Source organism: Asterias rubens, chromosome 7, assembly GCF_902459465.1.
Source record: "Asterias rubens chromosome 7, eAstRub1.3, whole genome shotgun sequence".
NCBI lineage: Eukaryota > Metazoa > Echinodermata > Asteroidea > Forcipulatida > Asteriidae > Asterias > Asterias rubens.
In genome coordinates this window covers 20,397,732-20,420,626 of record NC_047068.1, presented here as the reverse complement: position 1 = coordinate 20,420,626, position 22,895 = coordinate 20,397,732, and the positions used below count along the sequence as shown (strand labels likewise).

Here is a 22,895-nt window from a genome sequence, read left to right as displayed (position 1 = left end):
TTTTGAAAGAGTGGAAATTTTGGATACTCGTAAAAAACAACTATTATGGTAACTGTGCGTGACAAGGACCTTGTCACACGCGTCAATTTTTACAGGGTACTTGGAGGCAGCCAACGCAGTGCATGCTACAGGACCACTTTGGTCGTACATAAGTATTTTTTTCAAACAATGTCTTAAAGCCATTGGACACTTTAGAAAGAAAAAAAATTAAAGTTCACAGATTTACAAATAACTTACAGGGTTTTTGAGAAAACATCAAAACAATAATTGAAAATTCCATGGGAGGAAAAAAAATTAGTGGACATAGTAAATGCTGCCACCTATCGACGGAATATGAATAGCGAGATGACCTCCGAATCCGCACTGTGTAGGATTCTTCCCCTGTTGCTTTAACATTGTGTAGGATTCTGGCCCTATGCTTTAGCATTGAATAGCATTCTCTGACACTTATGTCATAAAAACTCTGCATGCTACCTATTCTGCAAACACATTATAATGATCCATGATTAACAAGGCAGAGGGCGCCCTATCTAGCCCTCCGTTGGTTTTAGCAATCATTGGTTTTGTACAGTAGTATATGGAGTAGAGCAGAAAGCACAGAGGTCAATGAGTAGAGTAGAATCCTACACCGCCTGTGTGGTAAAAATTTTGTTCGTATAGTAACAGTGATTTTAGTCTGATACCCAAACATAAGTATTCATTGACAAGTGATAGAAGTTTTGGAAGCCAGACTCAATAGGCTCTGTAATTCTAGAAACAATGCATCAAAAGGTGTTACCAAAAATACAAAATATAACGCTTGAGGGCGACTTGCAAACGGCCCTGTGAAACGTGTTCATACACATACCGGCATAATAGTTAAACATCATTTAAACAAAAATTGGGAAGATCTCTTCTGCTTTTGATTTGAATGTTGCATTTAAGTGTTTTTTGTTACTTAATTTGATTTGTATTTCGGCGTAGAGCTCCCTCAACGATACAAATATGGAAGGCAACTTCGGTCACCCTTTACCACATGTGATTTGAATGTAATGTTTTGGCCATGTTAAAGTCCATGTGGACGTACGCTGCAGCGCAAGCATGGCGGTCAAACTCAAGTCGAAGTAAGTAAAAAGGTTATTTAGGCCTTGTTTTTATGGTAAATGCTAATAAAGGTAAATGAAAATAAGGTCCTGATTCTAGTTAGTGGTTACCCCTTACAAAAACATGTTATTGCCAAATCCTTGTTCTCTCAGAATTGTAGTTGTTGGTGGCCAACTCTTTCGTTCGTCATGTTCGTTCGTCTTCGTCTGTTCGTTGTGCTGCAAGTGCGACACATACATTCATTCGGGTCGCACTAAATACCGACAACTCACGACAACAATTTTTAAATGTACTTTACCAGAACATTTGAACATAAGTCAACCGTTAAATATATGCACAAGAGTCATATGCACCCTGCGGTGTAATAGAATCGTCCAAGTACGTCGAAAGACAAAATGGCGAATATTTCCGTCCGTTACTAAATTCGGGGTAAAAACACCTTTTTTACAGTTAAAAATACAATTTTTTCAACAGTTTGAAAGTGATTTAGATGCACATATTTAACGGTTGAATTATGTTCAAATGTTCTGTTAAAGTGCATTTAAAAAATTTTGTTGAGAGGGGTCGTGAGTTGTCGGTATTTAGTGCGACCGATTCATTCATTCCATCGATTCCGTGTGTACACCACACCGCGGCGGTTGGCCGGTCATGTCGGTCTGAGGTCAACTCGGTTTAAAAATATTGTTATACCTCTGTACAAATTGTGAAGTTTGATTGGTAGAGAACCAATCCAAGCCGTGCAACAAATACGCATGTATCATGGCTAAATATGCGCGCTACGCGTAATGAATGAACAGCACGCCGGGTATCATGAAAAGTGATGTACACCGATGTACATCACCTTGATTGTTCCCACCGTTGGTCAATTTCCAACGCTGTACGAAACACGCGCGGGTTCGAGGGAACAGGTGAAGAATTGTTTCTTATTTGAACTGTTCGTCTGCTTATTCGACCATGATTAAACTATGCATTGCTCTGTCTTAATAATGTTTGAAGATGAACAGAGCTTTGAGAAGAGGAATAACAATGTTACCAAGAAGGTATAACAAAACAACTGTTGCACGCTTTCGTGACTGGGGTCCATGGGTTTTGTACACCCTCGGTGGCAAATGGCACCCCCGGCTTTGCCTCGGGTGCCATTTTCCCCCTTGGGTGTACAAAACGGAAAACGCCATGGATCCCGTCACAGCGTGCAGCAATTGTATAATGTCAAGTGTGATTGCAGTATGATGAAGCTGTAACGGTGGTGCTTGCATTATTTTACTTACATTATTAAGGGAATCAATCCAATCAATGTGTGGTGAAGAGATTTTCAACTAGTGTTTTAATCCCAACAAGGCCTCGTTCTGATAATTTTATCGAGATGAAGTTGAGGTCAATTATCAAGAACCAGGCCTCGGCGGGTTTAAACCACTGGTTGAAAAACGATTCAACACACTTTGATTCCCGTTCATAAATACCTGTTCGGTCAAAAAACATCAACACTTATAGTCAAAAAGTAAAATAAATGCAAGAAAATTATAATTTTTCATTAATTTCTTTCAACACAACACCCCTCCAGCTATGAAATGGTAAGGCCCAGTCAAGGCCCTCGGGTAAACAACTCCTTATAAGGGAATGCTGTGCGCGTATTGCGTGATGTGGCACAATTGTCTCGGCCGTTGCTTTCGACCAATAGGAATGAAGAAACTGTCTTATAAGCACAGGTGCAAACTCGCGTCTCACGTCCATGTGTCAACACTTTTTACTGGTCATAAACAAAGGTTTATACACACTCACATAAACAAAGGTTTATACACACTCACGTGACGCGCTCTCCACCAATAGGAATAGCGAAACTGTCTGATGTATTTATGAATAAATATTAATTAACAATATTTTAAAAATAAACATAATGCTGAATAACTTTCCGTATGGCGCCACCACTTTTTCACTAATTTTTACAAAAAGGGATATCTCAGTCTAGAATTGCAAGGGTCGTTGGTTCGAATCCCACCCGAGTAAAATGTCTGTGATATTTTTTCATAAGTACTGAGTAGTCAGTGCTAACACACATCAGTGTATGGGTAAAAACCAAAATTAATATCTCAGTCTCGATGAGCCTTGAGTTAAATAATTAGAATTATACTGTTTATTTCATATCAAATGAAAAAGTGGAGGCGCATACCATATATGGAAACTTTTCAAAATCCAACATATTTCTCATATTAAGTTCTGCTAACTAAATAAGTAAATTTTCAATTGGAAAAGTTACTAAATAAAGTTAAATAGAATCATATCGGTCCATTCTTCTTCTTTTAGTTAATATTTGTATTACTTTTAATTATAAGAATAGCTAGTATTACTATTCATTAATCATGGAACTTGTATAAAGTTGTAATAAATAAATAGTGTATTAATTTTGGTTTTTACCCATCTCAAATAAATAGTGCCTAAAACGCTGGACTTTCTGACTACCTTACCTACCACCCTACTCTTACCTTAGAACTGTATGAGGTTCATTTCGCTATTGTTCGTGGAGACTACAGCAGAACAAACCTCACAGTTCTAGGAGTTGCCTAGCCCTATATCTCTCCAGGAGGTGAAATAGTTTTTCGAAAAGAAACATACTTTTATGACAATATTATCCCCCATTTTATTTGTACTCACTTACCGTCGCTTATTAGGGAGAGCAGATTAACTCAAAAATGTGCGCGTTCGCTTTTGTGTAATTTTATGAGAACTCCGGTAGCTGGCAATCACTTGGTGAACATCGCCGGTGCCATGATGTTTACGGACATGCATGATTATACTAAGAGCATGGGAGTTAAGACAACTCGTCCTGCAGACAACTCAACAGTCTGACAAATCGAGTCGTACAACTTGACGATTCAGACAACTAGACGGATGGTACACGCGGTCTCAAAGACTTGAAGACGACTTTTTGTTATCCTACCGAGTATGCTGAGCAATATTGGTAAACGTACGTAAATCTAGTCTTGATTCAAGATATTATTCACTACTTGATACCCCCTTTCTTTAAATTCGCACCACTTTTTGCTGATGCACGTTCGATGGTGGCGCTCTAAGCAAAGAACACTGCATTGACAGAAAGAGTACTTGCTCACTTGCACAGTAACAAACATCCTGGCGCAGATGATGTTTTTTGTGCAAAATGTTTCCTAGAACTAAAACCAAACAAGCGTGTACATTTTGGAGTTAATGGGCTCTCCCCAATGTGCTTAGGTAAGTGAAACAATTGGGGAAAAATATTGTCATAAAAGATGTTTTTCTCATGATTTCACCCCCTGGAGAGAGATAGGCATATGGCCAAGAAGCGGAGGTAGTCCAGCGTATTTGGCACTATAAGTATTTATTAGGCTATTTCTGGAGTAGTTGTTATAATTGAACCCTCCATGTTTTGAGTATTATGAATGGATTTATTAGACATTTGGTAATCAAGACTGTGATCTTAGAATTTGTGTCATGTTTTTCAAAAGTGAAAAAAATTGGGCAGTGGCAAGTCTATCAACACTGGTTGAAATTGCATGTGTGAAGTTGTGGTGTAATATGTAGCGTCAGGAGAATGAAGGGGTTTTTATTGAAAAATGTGCTGAAAACTGATTTATTTAAATCCACATACACTTAGCTTGTTGTATGTCTTGACTTAGATTATTCAATTGCCATTGTGGTCTTTATTTCTCTTTTGTTGTATATATGTTTTGTTTTTTGTTCTGCGCCTCGGAATAGGGTCTTTTACACTAGATATATGGTGCATAATAAATGCAGCTATTGTTATTATTATTATTGTTATAATTACAATCATCGCAACTATGTATGGAAGAGCCAATCCACCAACCATGTCCACTGGAATTCCTTATGACCTTTACCCTTTTTATCCTTGGCCCTACTTGAAGTATTTTTAATTTTATTTGTTTCTTATCACATTACAGCTTTCGTGTGGAAAGTAAGATCTCTGCATTATACACAGGGGGTAAGGTTCATCTCTCTACCAATGGACTTCATTTGTTCTGTGTACATGGAACAAGTATCAACATACTTGACACCTCCACTGGGAAAGTGGTACATTCCATTAAAGAGGTTAGTAAACTAAAAAATACATCTGCAAAATTGTTCTCTGTTACAATGGCTGACTTAAAATCTACTTTTTCAAATTAACCATACACGTTTTGTCACAAAAAAAAGCATACTCTCTATTTAATATTATGATTTACAAAATTGATTTGCAGGAAGACTGCGACGATGTTACATCATTTGCAGTAACTCCAGATGACAAGGTTAGTTTCTGATTTGTTGGTTTGTTTTTGAGAGGGCGTCCGGGGCACCATGGCATTTTCTCCTCGGTACAGGGCCCCTGTATGAGGAATTTGTGAATTTCTATTGAAACAATTCCAGTGGCACCAAGGCAATGATCAGGAGAAACTGAGTTAACAACCTCTGTTCCCTCCGTGAAGTGTGACGCCTACTTTAAATAAAAGAGGTAGTCTAATTGCAGGCAATCACCAATAAAACATCCTCCGTTCAATGTGAGACTTTTGAACGTTAGGTGGCAGCAGACTTACCAGGTAAATTGTCATAATACTGAGCGTGCTTACATTTCCGAAAACAATGGATTTAAGTTTAGTCTATTACCAAACTGGGGTTGTTTATTTTTGAAGTTTGAGTAAACCTTTTTTTTCCTTTTGTAGTTTCTAGTAGTTGCTCATAGGAACTTGTTAATGAAGCAATGGGACTGGCAAGAGGAAAGATGCGTCCGCACATGGAAGGTTAGTGCAAGGTGTGTTTATTCTAATTTTATATTGTTCAGACTTCCTGCGAATGCGATACGAATTATGATATCAGAAATTCGCAACAAATAATTCCGAAGAGTTGAGCTTTGTTCAATTCCTGCGAAACAAGTTATAAGAGTCAATATTATTATTATAATAGTGCCATGAAACTTGGCCCAGTGTTTTCAGGCATTATGCATTTCGTCTAATTTATGAGTACAAAGTACATGTTAACAGCACATACGTGTACAATAGCAAAGACATAGCGCAAAGATATAGTGCAAAGATATAGCTTTTATCGTAATTTTACTTGGAATTTGGCTGATGCTGCTATTCATAAATTTGTATAATAAACAATCAGTGAATGTTGGGACAACTACCCACTCCTTGCAGGCCATCCATGTTGGGCCCATTGTCAGCATGGCCTTTGACCCCACCTCTACCCTGCTAGCCACTGGGAGTAGTGATAGCACCATCAAGCTGTGGGACATCGTTCAGCAGTACTGCACCCACAACCTCAAAGGTTCACAGGGAGTGGTCAGGTAGGTGTACCCCCATCCAGTCTATTACCTCTTTGTATTTCTCGATTTACATGTATAGCTGCACCTGAATCTGCATGGATGTGATTTCTCTGTTTTTATATGGAAATTTGTTTTTTTGTTGGTTTGTTTGTTTGTTTGGTTGGTTAGCTGGTTGGTTGGTTGGTTGTTTGTTTGTTCGTTTGTTCAGTTGTTCGTTTGTTCGAATGTTCGTTTGTTCGTTTGTTCGTTTGTTCGTTTGTTCGTTTGTTCGTTTTTAAGTAAGAAAAAGGAAAAGAAAACGAACTCCAGTTTTTTTAAGCCTAGTACATCCCTGTAGTCGGCAAAACATCCTTTTGGAAACATTACACAACCTTTTTTTTATAAAGAAGACAATGAAGAACTTTTAGTTTTAGACGTGAGAGGAAAACCCCTATAGTGGAAGACACACCCCTCTGTTGTTTGTAATCAAGAGATAGAAATAATGTTATCCGTTTGGTAATTTGTTTTTGTTTGCTTATTTGTTTTGGCAGTGTTGTTGAGTTTCATCCAGAGTCCGGTAAACTTCTCCTCTTCTCTACATCCGATGACTGCAAGATACGAGTATGGGATCTCAGTACTAGCAGGTACCACAACAAAACTTTTAATTGAATGAACCTTACATAACAAAAATAATAGTAGTAGTATTGACCCCTTACACACGCATCCCACGCGGCGACTGTGCCACGCTCACCATGTCGGTGGGCACATAGGTTTACATATAAACTCTGCGTTGCCTAAAATGCGCCCTCACTGTTTAACACACAGTGACATTGCCCACCAGTATGGCGCATCCAAGATTATTCTGATGATGATGGCAGGTGAATTGGATCAATATATAGCTCGAGGTCATCTCAATATGAGGTCATCTCAAAGCGAGGTCATCTCAAAGCTAGGTCATCTCAAAGCAAGGTCATCTCAAAGCAAGGTCATCTCAAAGGGCTCTTTATTTGCTCACTAAGTTATGCGGGGATATGTTGGTTAATATACGATCCATTTATTTATATAGCACCATGTAACAGTTTACATGATGCTGTTTTTACTATTGAAGCTGCTGTAGGTTTCCAACCAACAGGTTTTATTGCCACTAATTTTAAGAGTGATTACCAGACGTATTCCATTAATAAGGAAGGGACATGAACAGGCAAATCTAAACATGATTCCAACCTCACTCGACTTAAGAGGTAGAGAGAGTTTAGAGTCATATAGCAACACTTTCACAATCACAATTGTGGCATCAGGAGATTAACTCGATAGTAATTTAGTTTACTTTTAAAAAAATCCATCAGGGGTGCTACTTTTTGTTTTTTCTCTCTCTTATATGTATATGTTTTCTTTACCGTTTTTATTTTCTGTACTTTGCATTTTCACTTGTGAAATTAATAAATGAAATGAAATTTATTCTTGGTTCATTCCCTCAGATGTAAAGCTGTATTAGAGAGCCATTACAGTGGAGTCACCAGCTTTGCATTCACCGAGGATGGCATGACGATGTTTAGTTCAGGTAGAGATAACATCGTGACTGTGTGGAACTTAGAGACGTATGAAGCCACCAAAACAATTCCTGTCTATGAGGTAAGTTAAGTCAACTGATTGAGCGCCTTAAAACAAGTCTAGAAAAGACCCAGCCATTAGGCTTGATCGCTATAGTTGGACCAGTATGCACCTCATTCAATAGAGCTTGCACAATGGGTCTGTGCAAAATTTTCTACGGCCAATCACATCTGCACAATAGTCAATTAGGCTTCTATAATATTTGTTCAAGTTTGTGCAAAACTATGGCATCTGTTGTCAATATAGTCGCAGCCTATTTAAAGTAGTACAAAACAAGATTGTTTGTGTTTGAGTTAGGTTTTTCGCAGCTTTTTGGGGGGTTCTAATCAGGGGTTCATTAAGATAAGGGCAGGGGTTCAAATCAAACCATTTAAATTGTTTTGAAAATACTGTGTTAGAGCACTGTTCATAAAATATGTTTGTTGTTGTTGTGAATCATGCTAAAATTTTTAAATTTATTTGTTGACATTCTAGCTGCTAATACAAAAGAACAAAAACCCTATTAGTTGTTTACAGCAGAGAAGTCTATAGATTTCATTGTTTCCCACTGCAAACCTATTGTACTATTTCTGCCATGTAAAGGCTGACAGCTTTTATTAATTTATTAATTTCTCTATTGATGATTTTTATGCTAGCCGTTAGAGTCTGTCATCGTACCACCATCTGACGTGGATTGCAGTAAGATTGGCATCAGTGGTAACGGCTCATTCTTCATCACTGCTGGATCTCAGGGTAAGTCTTGGTACTAGACCGGGGATTTGCTTCATGTTAAATCTCCTTGCATCCCTTGTGGGTTCATGGCTGTTGATATTAAAGTGGAGTTAAATTTTTGTCCCCTTTGAATTTTATGTTAAATTTGGGGGGTGAGTTGTTGGAGTAATAATAATGTACATTTATAGGGCGCACATTTCCATTAAAAATGCTCAAGGTGTCAACAAGAAAGTCATGATAATTAAAAAACAAAACCGAAGGAATTATTTGAAAGCAACTCTCATCAGATGAGTTTTAAGCTGTTTCTTGAATGTTGATATGCTGGTGCATGACCTAAGGGATGGCGGTAAAGAGTTCCAGAGAAGAAGGGCTGCTGGAGCAAAGGATCTATCCCCCCATGATCTGTTCATCTTTTTGATCGGAGGCCGACTCTTCCAGGAACAGAATGTTGGATATGGCAATATAAATATTGCGGTGCTAAACCAGACAAAGGCTTGTAGGTCTGCAAGAGAATCTTGTAAACAATACGCTCATTCTTGGGCAGCCAGTGAAGTTCTTTAAGTATCGGAGTGGTGGATGCTGACTAGCTTGCTTGCACAACAAGACGGGCAGCTGAGTTTTGTGTCTTTTGCAGCTTATGGAGCAGATGTTTTGAAAGTCCGTAAACTTTTTTGTTAGTAATGACTCTCACCCCTTTGATATGTGTGGACTTCTTTCAGTCTTTTCCTGCTTGATTCACATGGTATGGTTTGACCAAACTTGTAAAACATGTATGTACATGTATACCACTGTTGCAGCGAAGGAACATGTGTGGAGACATTGAAAAGTCTACTGACAACAATGCACAGTATTTTGGATGCACGCTCATCGTTGGACTTTTTACTAGTCGTCAGTACGCACCTTCATAGGCTTACAGTGCTGTTTCTTCCATACATTTAATGTGTTTTACATCTGGAGTTATTTTTACCCTTTGAACTATGACCTGGAATTTTGTTTTGTGACAATGGATGCATGAGTGTGTGCAACACGTGTGTGCAACACGTGTGCGGAGATACTGGTAATAAATGACATTTCAGGACGCTCTACTTAGTAAACTAAATCACAGCACTCACAATTGTCAATAAGTACATAAGTACATCAAAATAAATAAAATAAATGAAAAATTAATTAAAATGAAAGCCACCTGTAATGCAATAAATTGACTCATTTCGAAATAGATATGTTTGATAATTTTCTTGAATTTGGCAGTTGATTTGGCATTTTTTTATTAAAAGTGGTAGACTGTTCCACTCCATTGCTGCAGTGACTGTGAAGGTTCTGTCACCGGCCTTGTTGTGTGTGCATGGGAAAGTCAGCCGGAAACAGATACATCCCTTTTTATGAGGGAATTATTCATCTCTGCAAGAGAGATTGGCACCCACCGGCAAGAGAATGTTGGAAAGATTCATACTTCTTCCAGAAGCATAACTTGCAACAAGCCCGTGTAGGACATTTCTGTCTGCTTTCAGGATTGTCCTCTTGCTTGTGTCACTCTACTGTAAAACTTCAGAGTTTCGATAGTTGCTGGCTTGTTTTTCTTGTCAGGGTCATATAGAGAACAACTTGTCTCTGTGGTGGACTGTACATGAAACTTGTCTTGTACAAACCTATCTAACTGCCTGCTGGCCATTTTCTCTTGCATTCAGCAGTGGTTGTTGAGTAGTTTTAGTTGCAAGATCTTTTGTGGCAAGATTTTGCAGCACACTCTGACTGGGATGTAATAAAAAAACTTGGAACCTGTGATAGACACACATCAGTGACTGTTCGTCCTTGTTGTCACGCTGAGGCCTGTGTGGGATTGCTTCATTGTGATGAGTCCCATCCGTGTGCCACGCTATGTGCCATGTCAAGTTTTCATCATTCACTTGGTCCATATATTGAAATCCTCCAGATATTTGTTGGTCTCGCTTCGAGGCTCTGATCACATTAGTACTAACGAGAACTGGTACACGTCGTCTGTAGCTATCTGAAGGGACAACAAATGCATCGACATCGTCATAGGTGACACCAAGAATTACGATGGAGATCGGGACAACACTAAGATATGGCACGTTTTGTCCACTCGTGTCTTCTATTGAAACGTCTGCTGGAAGTATGGATTTGTTCTTCCAGAGTTCTTCAGTGATTGATGTTATCTGTGAGCCGGAGTCTATTAATGCTAAGTAGTTTTCACAATCTTCTTCGATGACATCTTCATTATTAGGTCCGATAAGTTGTTGAAATCTGGTTTGGCTTGGTGAGTCCATTGGCCGCGGCCTGCCAAGTTTAAAGGAATGTTTCTGCACCCTAGATGAAGACCCTGTTGGTGGTATCCCTTTGTTGTCTCGTGTAGTTCTTCTTGGGCTGCTGGCAAGTTCTTCTACCTTTTCGGTGAGGAGGCTCATTCTAACCATCAGTTCTTGAAGAATATTGTGGTCAGTCTTCTTGTTGGGTGGTTGAAAGGTAGTCGGTGCTTTGTGAGGATTGGGTTGCGACTGATAATGATGTGACTGTGCTGACTTCTGTGACTGCGCTCTGACTTCAGGCTTAGTCGTCGGTTCAAGTCGCATCTCTCTCTCAAGTTGTCTTACTTCTGTCTGCAACTCATGGAATGTCATCTCACGTGGTCTCATAGGTGCGATTCGTCGAGTCACTCTTTCATCTTTTACTCCTCGCATGAATTGTTGCGTCAGCATGTGGTTGTGGTTTGGGAAAGGTATGTTCTTGCTCATGCGTTCTTCTATGGTGCAGAGTGTAGCCTCAAGTTCCACTGCAAAGATGCTGGTCGGTTCATTAGGACTCCTCATCTGTGCATAGAATTTCGGCTAGTAGATCACCAATCATCATGAGCTCACCAAACTGTGCCCTCAGCTCAGCAAATGCATGTTGTGGAGTCTGTTGTCTGGATGGAAGGTTCAGTCCTAGTTTCCTTGCTGATCCACCCAAGTACCTCACGATTGTTGCAAACTGCATTTCTATCAGCATCGCTGTGTTTTCTATCGGGTACTTAGTGTCTCGCACCCAGCCTCGAGCATTCTTTTCCTGTTTAGATAGGGACATTCTTAACCTGGTGTGACGGCATGAGATGTAGCTGAGGTGTAGGTTCAGTCTGATTTGAAGAAAGATATTGATGTTTCTTGGTCTTCGGATTGTTCGGCTGTGAAATATGCGGTGGGAAGTTTAGGTAGTCTGGTGCTACGTGTCTTCGTATGGGCGTAGAAATCAGCTGCAATGTGTGACTTGAGGTTATAAGTTAGTGACCATCTGTCCAGTGCACAGGTTGTTATGGTGATACCAATTTATGGTCAAGTCCTTAGTCAAGGGCACAAGGGAATCTGAACCCGCACTCAGTTGCTGACAACACAAGAGCTTGGGTCCGGTGAACTATATCGCTCACCCACGACATGCATTTTAGTTGTTTGAGTTACCAGATGATAAAGGATTCTGAGGTTGTCTTAAATACAATAAACTCCACATTGCTTTCTCCCCCCCCCCTTTAGGTCTGCTTAAGGTATGGGATGCTTCTACAGCGAAGTGTGTATTCACTCAACAGCGACAGCTCCCTGACCTCCCTCAGCCAGAAGGTCAGAGTGAGGGCAAAGGTCATGATCAACCAATGGGGAGCCACATCAACCAGGCAATGTTCTGTGGAGCGTTGGGCGTTCTCGCTGTGGTCACCTACGATCATAACATCCTCTTGTTCAGTGTGAAAGATTTTGAACTCAACAAACAGGTTTGTAAAAACAAAGTTTAATTAGTGCACAGTTGACTCTTTCATGCTCCGACTGGTCGCTAGGGACCAGTTTAAATCCCTTCAGAAAAATAGTAGTAAAACAGAAAATAAAGACTGTACGGCCACACAGTTTTCAGAATGGGAAACAGGACTCTTGAGGGTGCTATTGTGACCTGTTTTGGGGAGGTTGCCATTTGCTGAAGAAACAAGTAAGTAATAAAATTTGTACATCATCAATTTATCACTAAATTAAATGGTGCATGGAAGTGTTCAACCAGGAAGTTCTGTAGTTTTTCAACAGTTCATTATTCTTAAAATAGAGGAAATTGGAATACCAGTTAAACTGCCATGCATAACTTTTGCTTGTGACTGATTTTCAACTAATTTTTGCTAAGCAGACATTTGTGAAGCAGTATTCCACTGTATTTTGGGGTTTTACAGAATACACTGATGTATGTAAAGCACTGTATACTCAGTGCTGAGTCCTGTAGAAAAAAATCCATGGGCATATTGCTCAGGTGGGATTCGAACCCTGGACCTTTTGCCAATCTCAAACAGATGTCTTGCCATTAGACCACAGAGACTGCCCGGTAGTCCGAGGCAGTTTCAAATCCCATTCCATTATTTGTGTACAGAATGACCAGTTGCTGAATACTTGATAAATGTGTATTGTAATCTTTTTGTCCATGCAGTTTGTTGGGTACAATGACGAGATCCTTGATCTATGCTTTATGGGTGAGAATGATACACACATTGCCGTGGCAACCAATAGTGAACAGCTTCGTGTTTTTGAGCTTTCCTCCCTCAGCTGTCAGATTCTACCTGGACATACAGGTTAGTTATTTGTTGTGTCTGTCCAAAAGATTTGTTTAGTCTTAGATATTAATGGCTATCAACTTTGTGAATTCAATTGTGTTTTTAAGTTCACCATTTGTGTTTGTTTTTCCTGTAGATATTGTTCTCGCACTTAAAGTTTTTAAGAATGGACTGATGTTAGCCAGTAGCTCCAAGGTGAGTTTAAGTTTCCTTTAAAGTTTGATTGATTAGAATTTATTCAAATTACATGAAGGATGTGGTCAAAATGGTCAATGACATGATTACTCACCTGTTCCCATCTGACACTTTTGTTTATTTTTTTATAATCAACTTTCATTATTACCATCTTAGCTGTCCTCCTGAGGCAGGTCATTTTTACTGGTGGGGATTTCTGAAATTACGTGTGAAAAAACAGGCAAATTACTTGTGTGGGATTTGAACCCACGCTCTGTTCTTTATCGCACGGCCATGACTCGGCCAGTTTTAATACAGGTGTGCAAGACCTCGCACCACTCTTTTATTCCCTTAAAGGCAGTGGACACTATTGGTAATTACTCAAAATAATTATTAGCAAGGAGTATTTTTCTTTCATTAATATCTCGCAACTTCGAAGACCGATTGAGCTCAAATTTTCACAGGTTTGTTATTTTATGCATATGTTGAGATACATCAACTTTGAGGGCTAGTCTTTGACAATTACCAATAGTGTCCACTGCCTTTAATATAAATTGCGTAAAACAAGACAATGACAAATTGTTTCTTGGGGCTTGTTTGTTTGTAGGACAACACTGTGCGACTTTGGTGTATGGAGCCAACCACAGGCTCAGTGTACTGTGTAGCAATAGGTAAAGGACACACACATTCAGTTGGAGCACTGACTACTGCAAGGTGAGAATACTGTGGGTTTACAGACTTCAGAATCTGATGAAATTAATTTGCTCCTGAACCAAACTTCAAAGTACAAAGTGGTGTTACAACCTCGCGTTTACTTTTCAAAGCCTCTTCATAACGTCCACATAGTAGAAGCATCTGTCTCGACAGTGTCCTATCAAGTCAATATAATAGAGGTTACTGATTCACATTAGCTTCCAAACAAACATACATCAGAAGTCATCAATGGTTTTTGGTTTGATTAGCCGTGTGTAAGTTCAAATCTGGACAGGATATAGTTTTATGACTTGATACGTTTGTACACTGTCACAAGGGAACTCTGACCTTTGATTGTTTTTAAGAATATGAAAGTGTTTATTTTTTATACTGTTTAGGGCTTAATGGGTTTGGGTACTTGTACAATATGAAACACCATTTATACAGACTTACACGGTTTAACAATAAAGATTGTAGAAAGCCTCTCTTAAAATATTACTTGCTGGGGTGCTGTAGTTTAAAAAAAAAACAATAATAAGTAAAACAATTTCATATAATAAAGTTCAGCTCAATGAGACAAATGTTACTTTATCATGTTTCGTGGATTTACACAACTCTGGTAGACAAGGTACTTGAAGAATTTGTTTGTCAAATTAGTTCTATGAACTTTTGTTTTCAGACTATCTAACAAGTTTTTCGTCAGCGGCAGTGAGGACTGTACCATCAAGATTTGGGATATTCCATCTACCCTACCCACTCAGAAAGGCAGCACACCTGTCCAAATTCATGGAAGATTCACTGAGCGTGCTCACGAAAAGGTATGTGATTCCGTTCCGTTCTCATTGAGCATATTCATATGGTAGGCCTACATGCATAATAATATAATTGAACAAGTTTTTTTGTTTTAAAAAGTTTTTACTTTATAAGGAAAGCATTAGACACAGTTGGTAGTTGTCAAAGACAGGTATTCTCAATTGGTTTATCCCATCATGCTTAAAATATCTAATCTGTTAACATTTGGACTGGAATGGTCATCGAAATTGCAAGAGAATAATGAAAGAAAAAACACCCTTGTTTCAGATGACCCTTGTGTGGTGTCAGATGACTTAAAAAGGTGTCTGTATATATGTGCCGGAACGACTGTAGGTCGGTAATAGTTGAAGCATGATGCATTAAACATGTTAATTAACAAATCTGTACAATTTTGACTCATTGTTCATCAAAGTTGCAAGAGAATAACAAAAGGAAAACACCCTTTTTGTGCAAATTTGTTGTGTGATTTCAGATGTCTAAATAAAGGGCTTCAGGCTTGAAGTTTTTTTATTATTTGATTGAGAAATGACCTCATTCTCATAAACTATGTTACTTCAGAGGGAGCCGTTTCTTACAATGTTTTATACTATCAACAGCTCTCCATTGCTCATTACAGAGTAAGGTTTGATGGTAACAATTATTTTGAGTAATTACCAATTGTGCCTTATATAGTTGTTTAGATCTCTATGATTCTTTTTACAGGACATTAATTCAGTTGCTATATCGCCCAATGACAAACTGCTAGCCACTGGTTCTCAAGACAGGACAGCCAAACTATGGCACCTTGAGAAGGAGACTAGCCTGGGGTCATTCAGAGGTCATAGACGTGGTATTTGGTGTGTCCAGTTCTCTCCTGTTGATCAGGTATGTTCGGATTGCAATGTATATAGGGGTTTGTAGATTTGCTGCCAGTTTCAACCCAAGTTTTCTCAGCTGTGGCTGTGTATTATTTACAGTTTTGATACCTTTTGTCGATCAAGATTTGGTCTCACAGTGATTGAAGAGGTATGTAAAAGAATTTAACTATAGAAGTTGCAGCTTCATCAGTCGTTAAGTTTTTGAGAAAAATTGGAAAATTAAAGATTAATGTTTGCGTCAATCCATTGTACATGCCATTTGACATTAACAAAGACAAACAAAAATTGTGATTTTTTTTTTACTTGTTTCTTAAAGACTACAACTTTACAGCAAGTAATATTTTATGGGAAACTTCTACCAATATTATCTTTGTGAACACATTTGTGTTTTGTGTCCTACAAAAGTACATAAACCCTTTAATTGTACAGAACAAAGGAATGACCACACGAAAAGTAAAGTTGTGATTGTTAAATTTACTGTTTCTTTTTATGGTGTTTGTTTTCATTTAGGCCTTAGCAACAAGCTCAGCGGATGGTTCCATCAAGATATGGGCTCTGTCTGATTTCAGCTGTGTCAAGGTGAGGCAAGGTTGCATCTCAAATTCAGTTTCCCAATGTGACATATTCTGTGTACTTTTATCACTTCCGGCACAGTTTTGTCACTTTTGTTGCACCCTAGTTGTAAGTTCCTGTAGAGGTGGTTTATACTGCCTCCTTTAAAAGTCTAATTGTATGTGATGGATATGATGGCTGTGGTGGTAATGTGTTCCAGTCTTTAATAACTGTTTAGGGTATGATTGAATATACCCCCGGAAGTGATACTAATATGTTTGAAAGCGTCCTCACGCAGTCAAAAGTACAGCGCGTTGTAAAATTTACATCAGATCTTTGTCTCATTACATGACCTGGAACAAGGGAAAACTTGTAAACTAAGATAAATACGTCTATAAATTATTTTACAATTGTTTATCATTGCTTTTTATTTCTCCACAGACGTTTGAGGGCCATGATGCATCAGTCTTAAATGTCCTCTTTCTGTCCAGAGGGATGCAGCTTGTTTCATGGTAAGGAGAAGTTTGTCCCTGGTTGCATCCTCCATGAGGATGGCAGATAGCGCTATTGGTTTGTGGTGAAGGAAGAAACTTTCTCTGCCTCATTAGACCAGTAGTAGCCTTTGGTGCACGTATATGTAAGAGCCCAGGGATCGATTTCAGAAATCAATCAATTGAATCTTAAGTCAAACTGTCAGTATTACCATAGTGATTTGTATTGTGACATCACACTTTACTTAGCAACTACGATTGATTTGCAGTTAAGATCAATCTTAGCTCTTTGTGAAATTGGCCCCAGTCCCTTTATAAACAATTTCTTTCCCTTTTTTCCAGTGGCTCGGATGGTTTGCTAAAACTCTGGACAATCAAGACCAATGAATGTGTGAAGACATTTGATGAACACAGCCAGAAAGTCTGGGCATTAGCTGCCAATAGAGGGCAGGATTTAGTGGTCAGCGGTGGCGGTGACTCAAATATTCTAGTTTGGAAGGTAACTCAAGGAATAAAGTGTCAGACACAGTACTGCTCTAGAATTGCAAAGGTCATGGGTTTGAATCCCACCCGAGTAATATGCCTGTTATTTGTTCACAGCGAAAGTACTGTGTAACCAGTGCTAACATACATGGTGTATATTGGTAAAACCAAAATGAATATAAGTTTGTATTGTCATTAATTTTCGGAGTCATTACCAAACATATACAGACCCTTTAGAGATGTGGCGAGCATGTAAATTTGATGTCGCGTACATGTACACTGCGCACTAATAATAATAATACTAAAAGTGGCTTCTTGTATAGGGCTCCAATCCAGTGACGTTTATGGTGCTCCATTAGTTTTACCCATGGTCACTGGGCCATTTACTTAATTCCGTATACCATCTCAGCTCCCTTGGAAGTAAAAAAGCCTGTGTTGCCAAATATGTAGCGCACATGAACCATCTCTGGTCTCACAGGTAATCAATTGTATTAACTACCCTTAATTGTTTTTATCTTCAATCAGGATGTTACAGAACTAGAGCTTGAAGAGGAAATGGAGAAAGAAGAAGATCAGATCGAGAAGTAAGTTCATCGCTGAACTTGAACCCAATGTCTTGAAACTCTTAAATGTGTAGGAATTGGTTTGCTAACAAGGAAACATTTTGTAGTGAACCAGTCCAAACCAATGTCCATAGCGTGTCATTAAGAATTATTGTTTCAAAATAATGCAAACAAATAGTTGATGATGTTGGGCCATTAACTTTTGTTTACATTTATATTATAGGTCCTTTTGGTTGGTAAGCAGATTGCAACAGCTAATTCTATTTTGTCAATAGTTTCAAAAGGGTTAAACCTGAACATTTACAACAATCATTTTGTGACTCGACAGCGATAGCTGTTGGTAAAAAGTGTGTGACCTCATTTTGATAAGGTAGCATTCTTTGCTTTCCACAAAGGAAGGACAATTTTTGTGTGTTTACAACAAGCTTTTGTTGCATCTTTCTTTACTTTATTTGTTTCTTTACAGGGAGCAGGAGTTGTCTAATTTGCTTCATGACAAGAAATATCTGAAAGCAATCGGCCTGGCCATCACCCTCAATCAACCTTTCCGAGTACTCACTATTATGAAAAGTATGTACATTCATTGAAATTCAGTATTAACTATTTTATTACTCTGAATAATACTCCATCATTTAACCATAGCACTAGTAGCAGTGCCCTGTGGCAAATATGTGTAATGCAATGTATTTTAAAGGCAGTTGACACTATTGGTCATTACTCAAAATAACTATTATCATAAAACCTTTCTTGACTATGAGTAATGGGAAGAGGTTGATAGTATAAAACATTGTGAGAAACAGCTCACTCTGAAGTGACGAAGTTTGCGAGAAAGAAGTAAATTTTCTACGAATTTGATTTTAAGACCTCGGAATTTGAGGTCTCGAAATCAAGCATCTGAAAGCACACAACTTTGTGTGACCATGGTACGACAAGGGTGTTTTTTCGTTCATTAATATCTCGCAACTTCGACGACCAATTGAACTCAAATTTTCACAGGTTTGTTATTTTATGCATATGTTGAGATACACCACTGGTGAAGACTAGTCTTTGACAATTACCAATAGTGTACAGTGTCGTTAAGCTGAAAATTACTACTTTTTAAATTAATTGTTGATAAAATTTGAGAAAGTATGATTGTAGTAAAAGCATTAGCAGGGTTCTTACATGTAGCTGATTATTGCTCACAAATTGCAATTATTTTCTCTGACTTCAAGACATTTTGGATGAACCCGGTGGAGAGAAGAAACTGGAAAGGACAATGAAGAAGATGAGGCAAGACCAAATAGGTGAGAGAACTGGAGCCCACTTACTGGGGGGGGGGGGGGGGTACAGTGCTAGGTGGATAAGCATGAGTCAGAGGCAATGAAGGCGATTCCCTCCATGCCCCCTGGGGTGGATTTCACAAAGACTTAAGACTAGTCTTTTCTCGAGTTAGGGCGAGTTACTCGTCCTAACTTAGGACTAGCCACACGTTTTGTATATATCCTAGGACTAGTCCTAACCTAACTCTTTGTGAAATCGACCCCAGGTCATTGCCTTGGCGCCCTTGAAACGCTCCAGTTGAAAAATACAATTTCATTGGATGAAGGAGAAATTTCATTGGTTCCCTTGCCCTTTCAAAAACGAAACATACAGGCCTGGGAGGTTGATCCCACTAAGGCTTGGGCCCGATTTCAATCAAGCTGCTCCAGCAGACAAAGGAGCTTTTAAAAAAGGATACCGGTCACAGATGGATGGTTCATTTGACAAAGTATTTATTTAGGCTGGTAACCTTATAGTGGTTAGCATAATTTTGTTGTGCTTAGCTGCTTTTGTTGTTGTAAGCAGCTCCAGGAAAGCAGGTCCTGGTTTGTACGTAGTTCATGAGGTGGGATTACGAGGCAAATAGTGATTTGCGCAAGAGTTGAAAAAGTTGAAAAAGTTTCAAAAACGTTGCATGATTCAGAAAAATAGTTTGTGATACCAAATTTCCCTCTCGGCAGTTAATTCTGCGGGTGGGGACCGTGGATTTTGTGCCCATGCTCCACGCCTTTGGAACCGTCTCCATCATCAAATTCATTCAGCTGAGTCATTTTAAGTGTTCTAAAATTGATCTCAAAATTTTCATGTTCAATGTGGTTGATTGCTAAGGAAAACTGTTTTCCCTTTATTAGTGCCTTTATTTATTTGCTTATTGTTCTGTTTCTGGTACCCAGTTTAAGAGCGCTCTATAAATGCCTGTTATTATTGTATTTAACTAGTCCTATTATTAACTAAGCTAGTTTATTGTCTGAATTGCAGCCAAGGTAAAAGTGTCTTGTTTCCTTGTACTGTTTAGAGTCTGTTCTAGGTTTCTGTAAGCACTGGAACACCAACTCTAAGCACTGTCACACAGCGCAGACCGTTATTGCAATCATCCTGAGACAGGTCACCCCAGATGACCTCTTGACCTTTCCTTCAATGCAACAGACACTGGAAGGCTTGATTCCATATACAGGTAATTTTGTTGTCCTTCTTTGGTTTGTATGTCCATCCTCATCGGTGCAGATCATATTCCCTGAGCATGAAACTAGACTTTCTCCTTCTAACCCATGCACTCTTGGTCTGTTGAGATGTAGAACCATGAGCCCAATGAGCCATTCAAACAGCTTTATGTGGAAGTGTTATGGCTGAGCGGTTAAGAGCACCGAATTCAATTTCTGGTGTTTCTGTTCAGCAGAGTGTGGGTTCGAATCCCCAGCTTGTGTCTTTAAGCAAGACACTTAACCATTGTTTTGTCCTTCGGATGGGACGTAAAGCCGTTGGTCCCATGTGCACTTATCGAAAAGAGAAGGGGTTCGCCCCGGTGTTCCTGGCTGTGGCTGCTGTATGCTCGTAGCACCTTGTAAACCCTTATAAGTTAATACATAATTGGGTCTCAGAATTCATCACTGCAATAACCTGCAATCTTTCTGAAAGTTTGCATATACTCAGCGCCTTGAATACCTTGTTTGGTAGATACGTGCGCTATACACATATAAGACTTTGACATTATCATTATTATTATTATTCCATGTACTGCATCTCTTTGGAACTCCTTGCCTGGTGGATGTTTCCCTCGATCCTACGATCTAGACTGTTTTAAGAGAAATATCAATTCCTACCTTCAGCTCCCCAGATTTATTGTTCACATTGGAACATTTTTCTTCTTGTAGCCCCTTACCCAGAGTGGCTCATAGCCTGGTTTGGGGTGAACTTGCATAATTGAAAATGATCATTTACATCCATTGATTTATTTATTCTCTCTATCCAATCAATACTACAGAGCGTCATTTTGAGAGGATGAATCGTCTACTACAGCAGGCAATGTTTGTGGAGTATACCTGGCAATGCATGAGACGAGCTACAGGACCTGTTGATGATAGGTTGGTTCAATTTCTCTTAGTCTCTCTCACACCTCCATGGTTATTTTGACTTAAATTTAAGCCAGGCAAGTTATACCTTACATGGGATTTGGGGCATGGTGAGGTATCAATGTATGCTATGTGTACATCTACTTTCTGTGTAGATTATGTTCTTTTTAGAACTTGTTTTGCCATAATCTACTACTGCAGAGTAGATTGTTCAGAATTCGGGAGACTTCTCAGTTCTGAAAAGTGTCCTGAATTCTGAAAAAATTCACGAGACAAGTTCTATAAGGGCGTAATCTTCCCAGCAAGTAGATGTACACACAAACCAAATATAAGTTGAACAATGTTATAATTGCTTTTTATTTATTTTTTTGCAGTCTTGTCCTGAAAAGTAGTATGGGAGAGACAAGTGCATCATTCGTCATCGATACGGAACCTACGGTTGTCACTGGAAACATCACTGACAGACTTAAGCTGGGTCAAAGGTCAACAGATGCTGAAGAGAGCAGTGAAGATGATGAAGAAGATGATGATGAAGATGAAGTTGAAGATGCCGAGATGGAGGAAAATTCTTTGAAAGGACTCATGAGTGACGAGGACAACGATGATAGTCATGACCAAGGTGAGAGGTCACAGAGAGGTCAGAAGTCACCAGGGGTCAGAGAGGCGGGAGAGAGCAGTGAGGACGATGATGAGGAAGATTCTTCATCGAGTGACGACGATAACGACGATGATAACGACTATGGTGGACATCTTGAGGAAGAGCTCATTACACCTGAGAAAACCAAGAAAGTAAAACCCAAGAAGAAAGCCCAACAAGAGATGATTTCCTCACCCAAAACAACGAGTCTCAGCAGTGTCGAACATAAAGCGTCTCCCAAATCGACTCCAAAACTCCTACGCAGCAAAAAGAGGAAATCTGAGATGGCGGATTCCATTGGAAGCGATGGTACGGCGGACATCGATGAAAGCGATCACGATGAGGATGATGGGATTGCAATCAGAACTAGAAGCAAAGATACAAAAAAAATGAAAACAAAGACACCACGGAAATCACCCGTTGTCAATAAGAAGAGGACCGTAAAAACACCGTCTTCTATTGGTAAGTCAGCCAAGAAAGCTAAGATCGCTGGACTGTCCACGTCCTTGCGATCATAGAGGTGTTTTAGCTAGCACTTGGAGATTTGAGGCAGTGGACACTATTGGTAATTACTCAAAATAATTATTGGCATAAAACCTTTCTTGGTGACGAGTAATGGGGAGAGGTTGATGGTATAAAACATTGTGACAAACGGCTCCCTCTGAAGTGCCATAGTTTTCGAGAAAGAAGTAATTTTCCACGAATTTGATTTCGAGACCTCAGATTTAGAACTTGAGGTCTCGAAATCAACCATCTAAACGCACACAACTTTGTGTGGCAAGGGTTATTTTTCTTTCATTATTATCTGGCAACTTCGATGGCCGATTGAGCTCAAATTTGCACTGGTTTGTTATTTTATGCATATGTTGAGATACACCAACTGTGAAGGCTAGTCTTTGACAATTACCAATAGTGTCCACTGCCTTTAAGGTAGTTAATCATTTATGTAATTTGTAATAAATATAAGGGCCGTCAGGCCTTGAATTACACGGTCTCTCTTATGGCCTCTGTGGTCCCATG

The 22,895-nt window shown here is 39.1% G+C and overlaps 1 protein-coding gene across 1 annotated transcript; it reads left to right on the top strand.

Annotated features, from left to right (window-relative positions):
* Positions 1-1,045: 1,045 nt before the first annotated feature.
* LOC117292982 (transducin beta-like protein 3) lies at positions 1,046-22,492 on the top strand. Its single transcript, XM_033775169.1, has 23 exons — positions 1,046-1,103; positions 5,016-5,163; positions 5,313-5,360; positions 5,772-5,849; positions 6,246-6,394; positions 6,904-6,996; positions 7,831-7,984; positions 8,599-8,695; positions 12,193-12,425; positions 13,118-13,259; positions 13,378-13,436; positions 14,023-14,129; positions 14,788-14,926; positions 15,624-15,785; positions 16,289-16,357; positions 16,772-16,842; positions 17,164-17,320; positions 17,830-17,888; positions 18,334-18,437; positions 19,082-19,153; positions 20,185-20,343; positions 21,151-21,250; positions 21,613-22,492. Exons 1-23 carry the CDS (start codon positions 1,081-1,083, stop codon positions 22,391-22,393), a joined length of 3,204 nt encoding a protein of 1,067 aa, XP_033631060.1. The 5' UTR covers positions 1,046-1,080; the 3' UTR covers positions 22,394-22,492.
* The last annotated feature ends 403 nt before the right edge of the window (positions 22,493-22,895 follow it).

Excerpts from the sequence above, each read along its gene's own strand:
- LOC117292982 (XM_033775169.1), top strand. The coding sequence starts at position 1,081 with ATGGCGGTCAAACTCAAGTCGAA. Across the intron at positions 13,260-13,377 it reads GATTCTACCTGGACATACAG|ATATTGTTCTCGCACTTAAA; the intron begins GTTAGTTATTTG and ends TTTTTCCTGTAG. Across the intron at positions 21,251-21,612 it reads ACAGGACCTGTTGATGATAG|TCTTGTCCTGAAAAGTAGTA; the intron begins GTTGGTTCAATT and ends ATTTTTTTGCAG.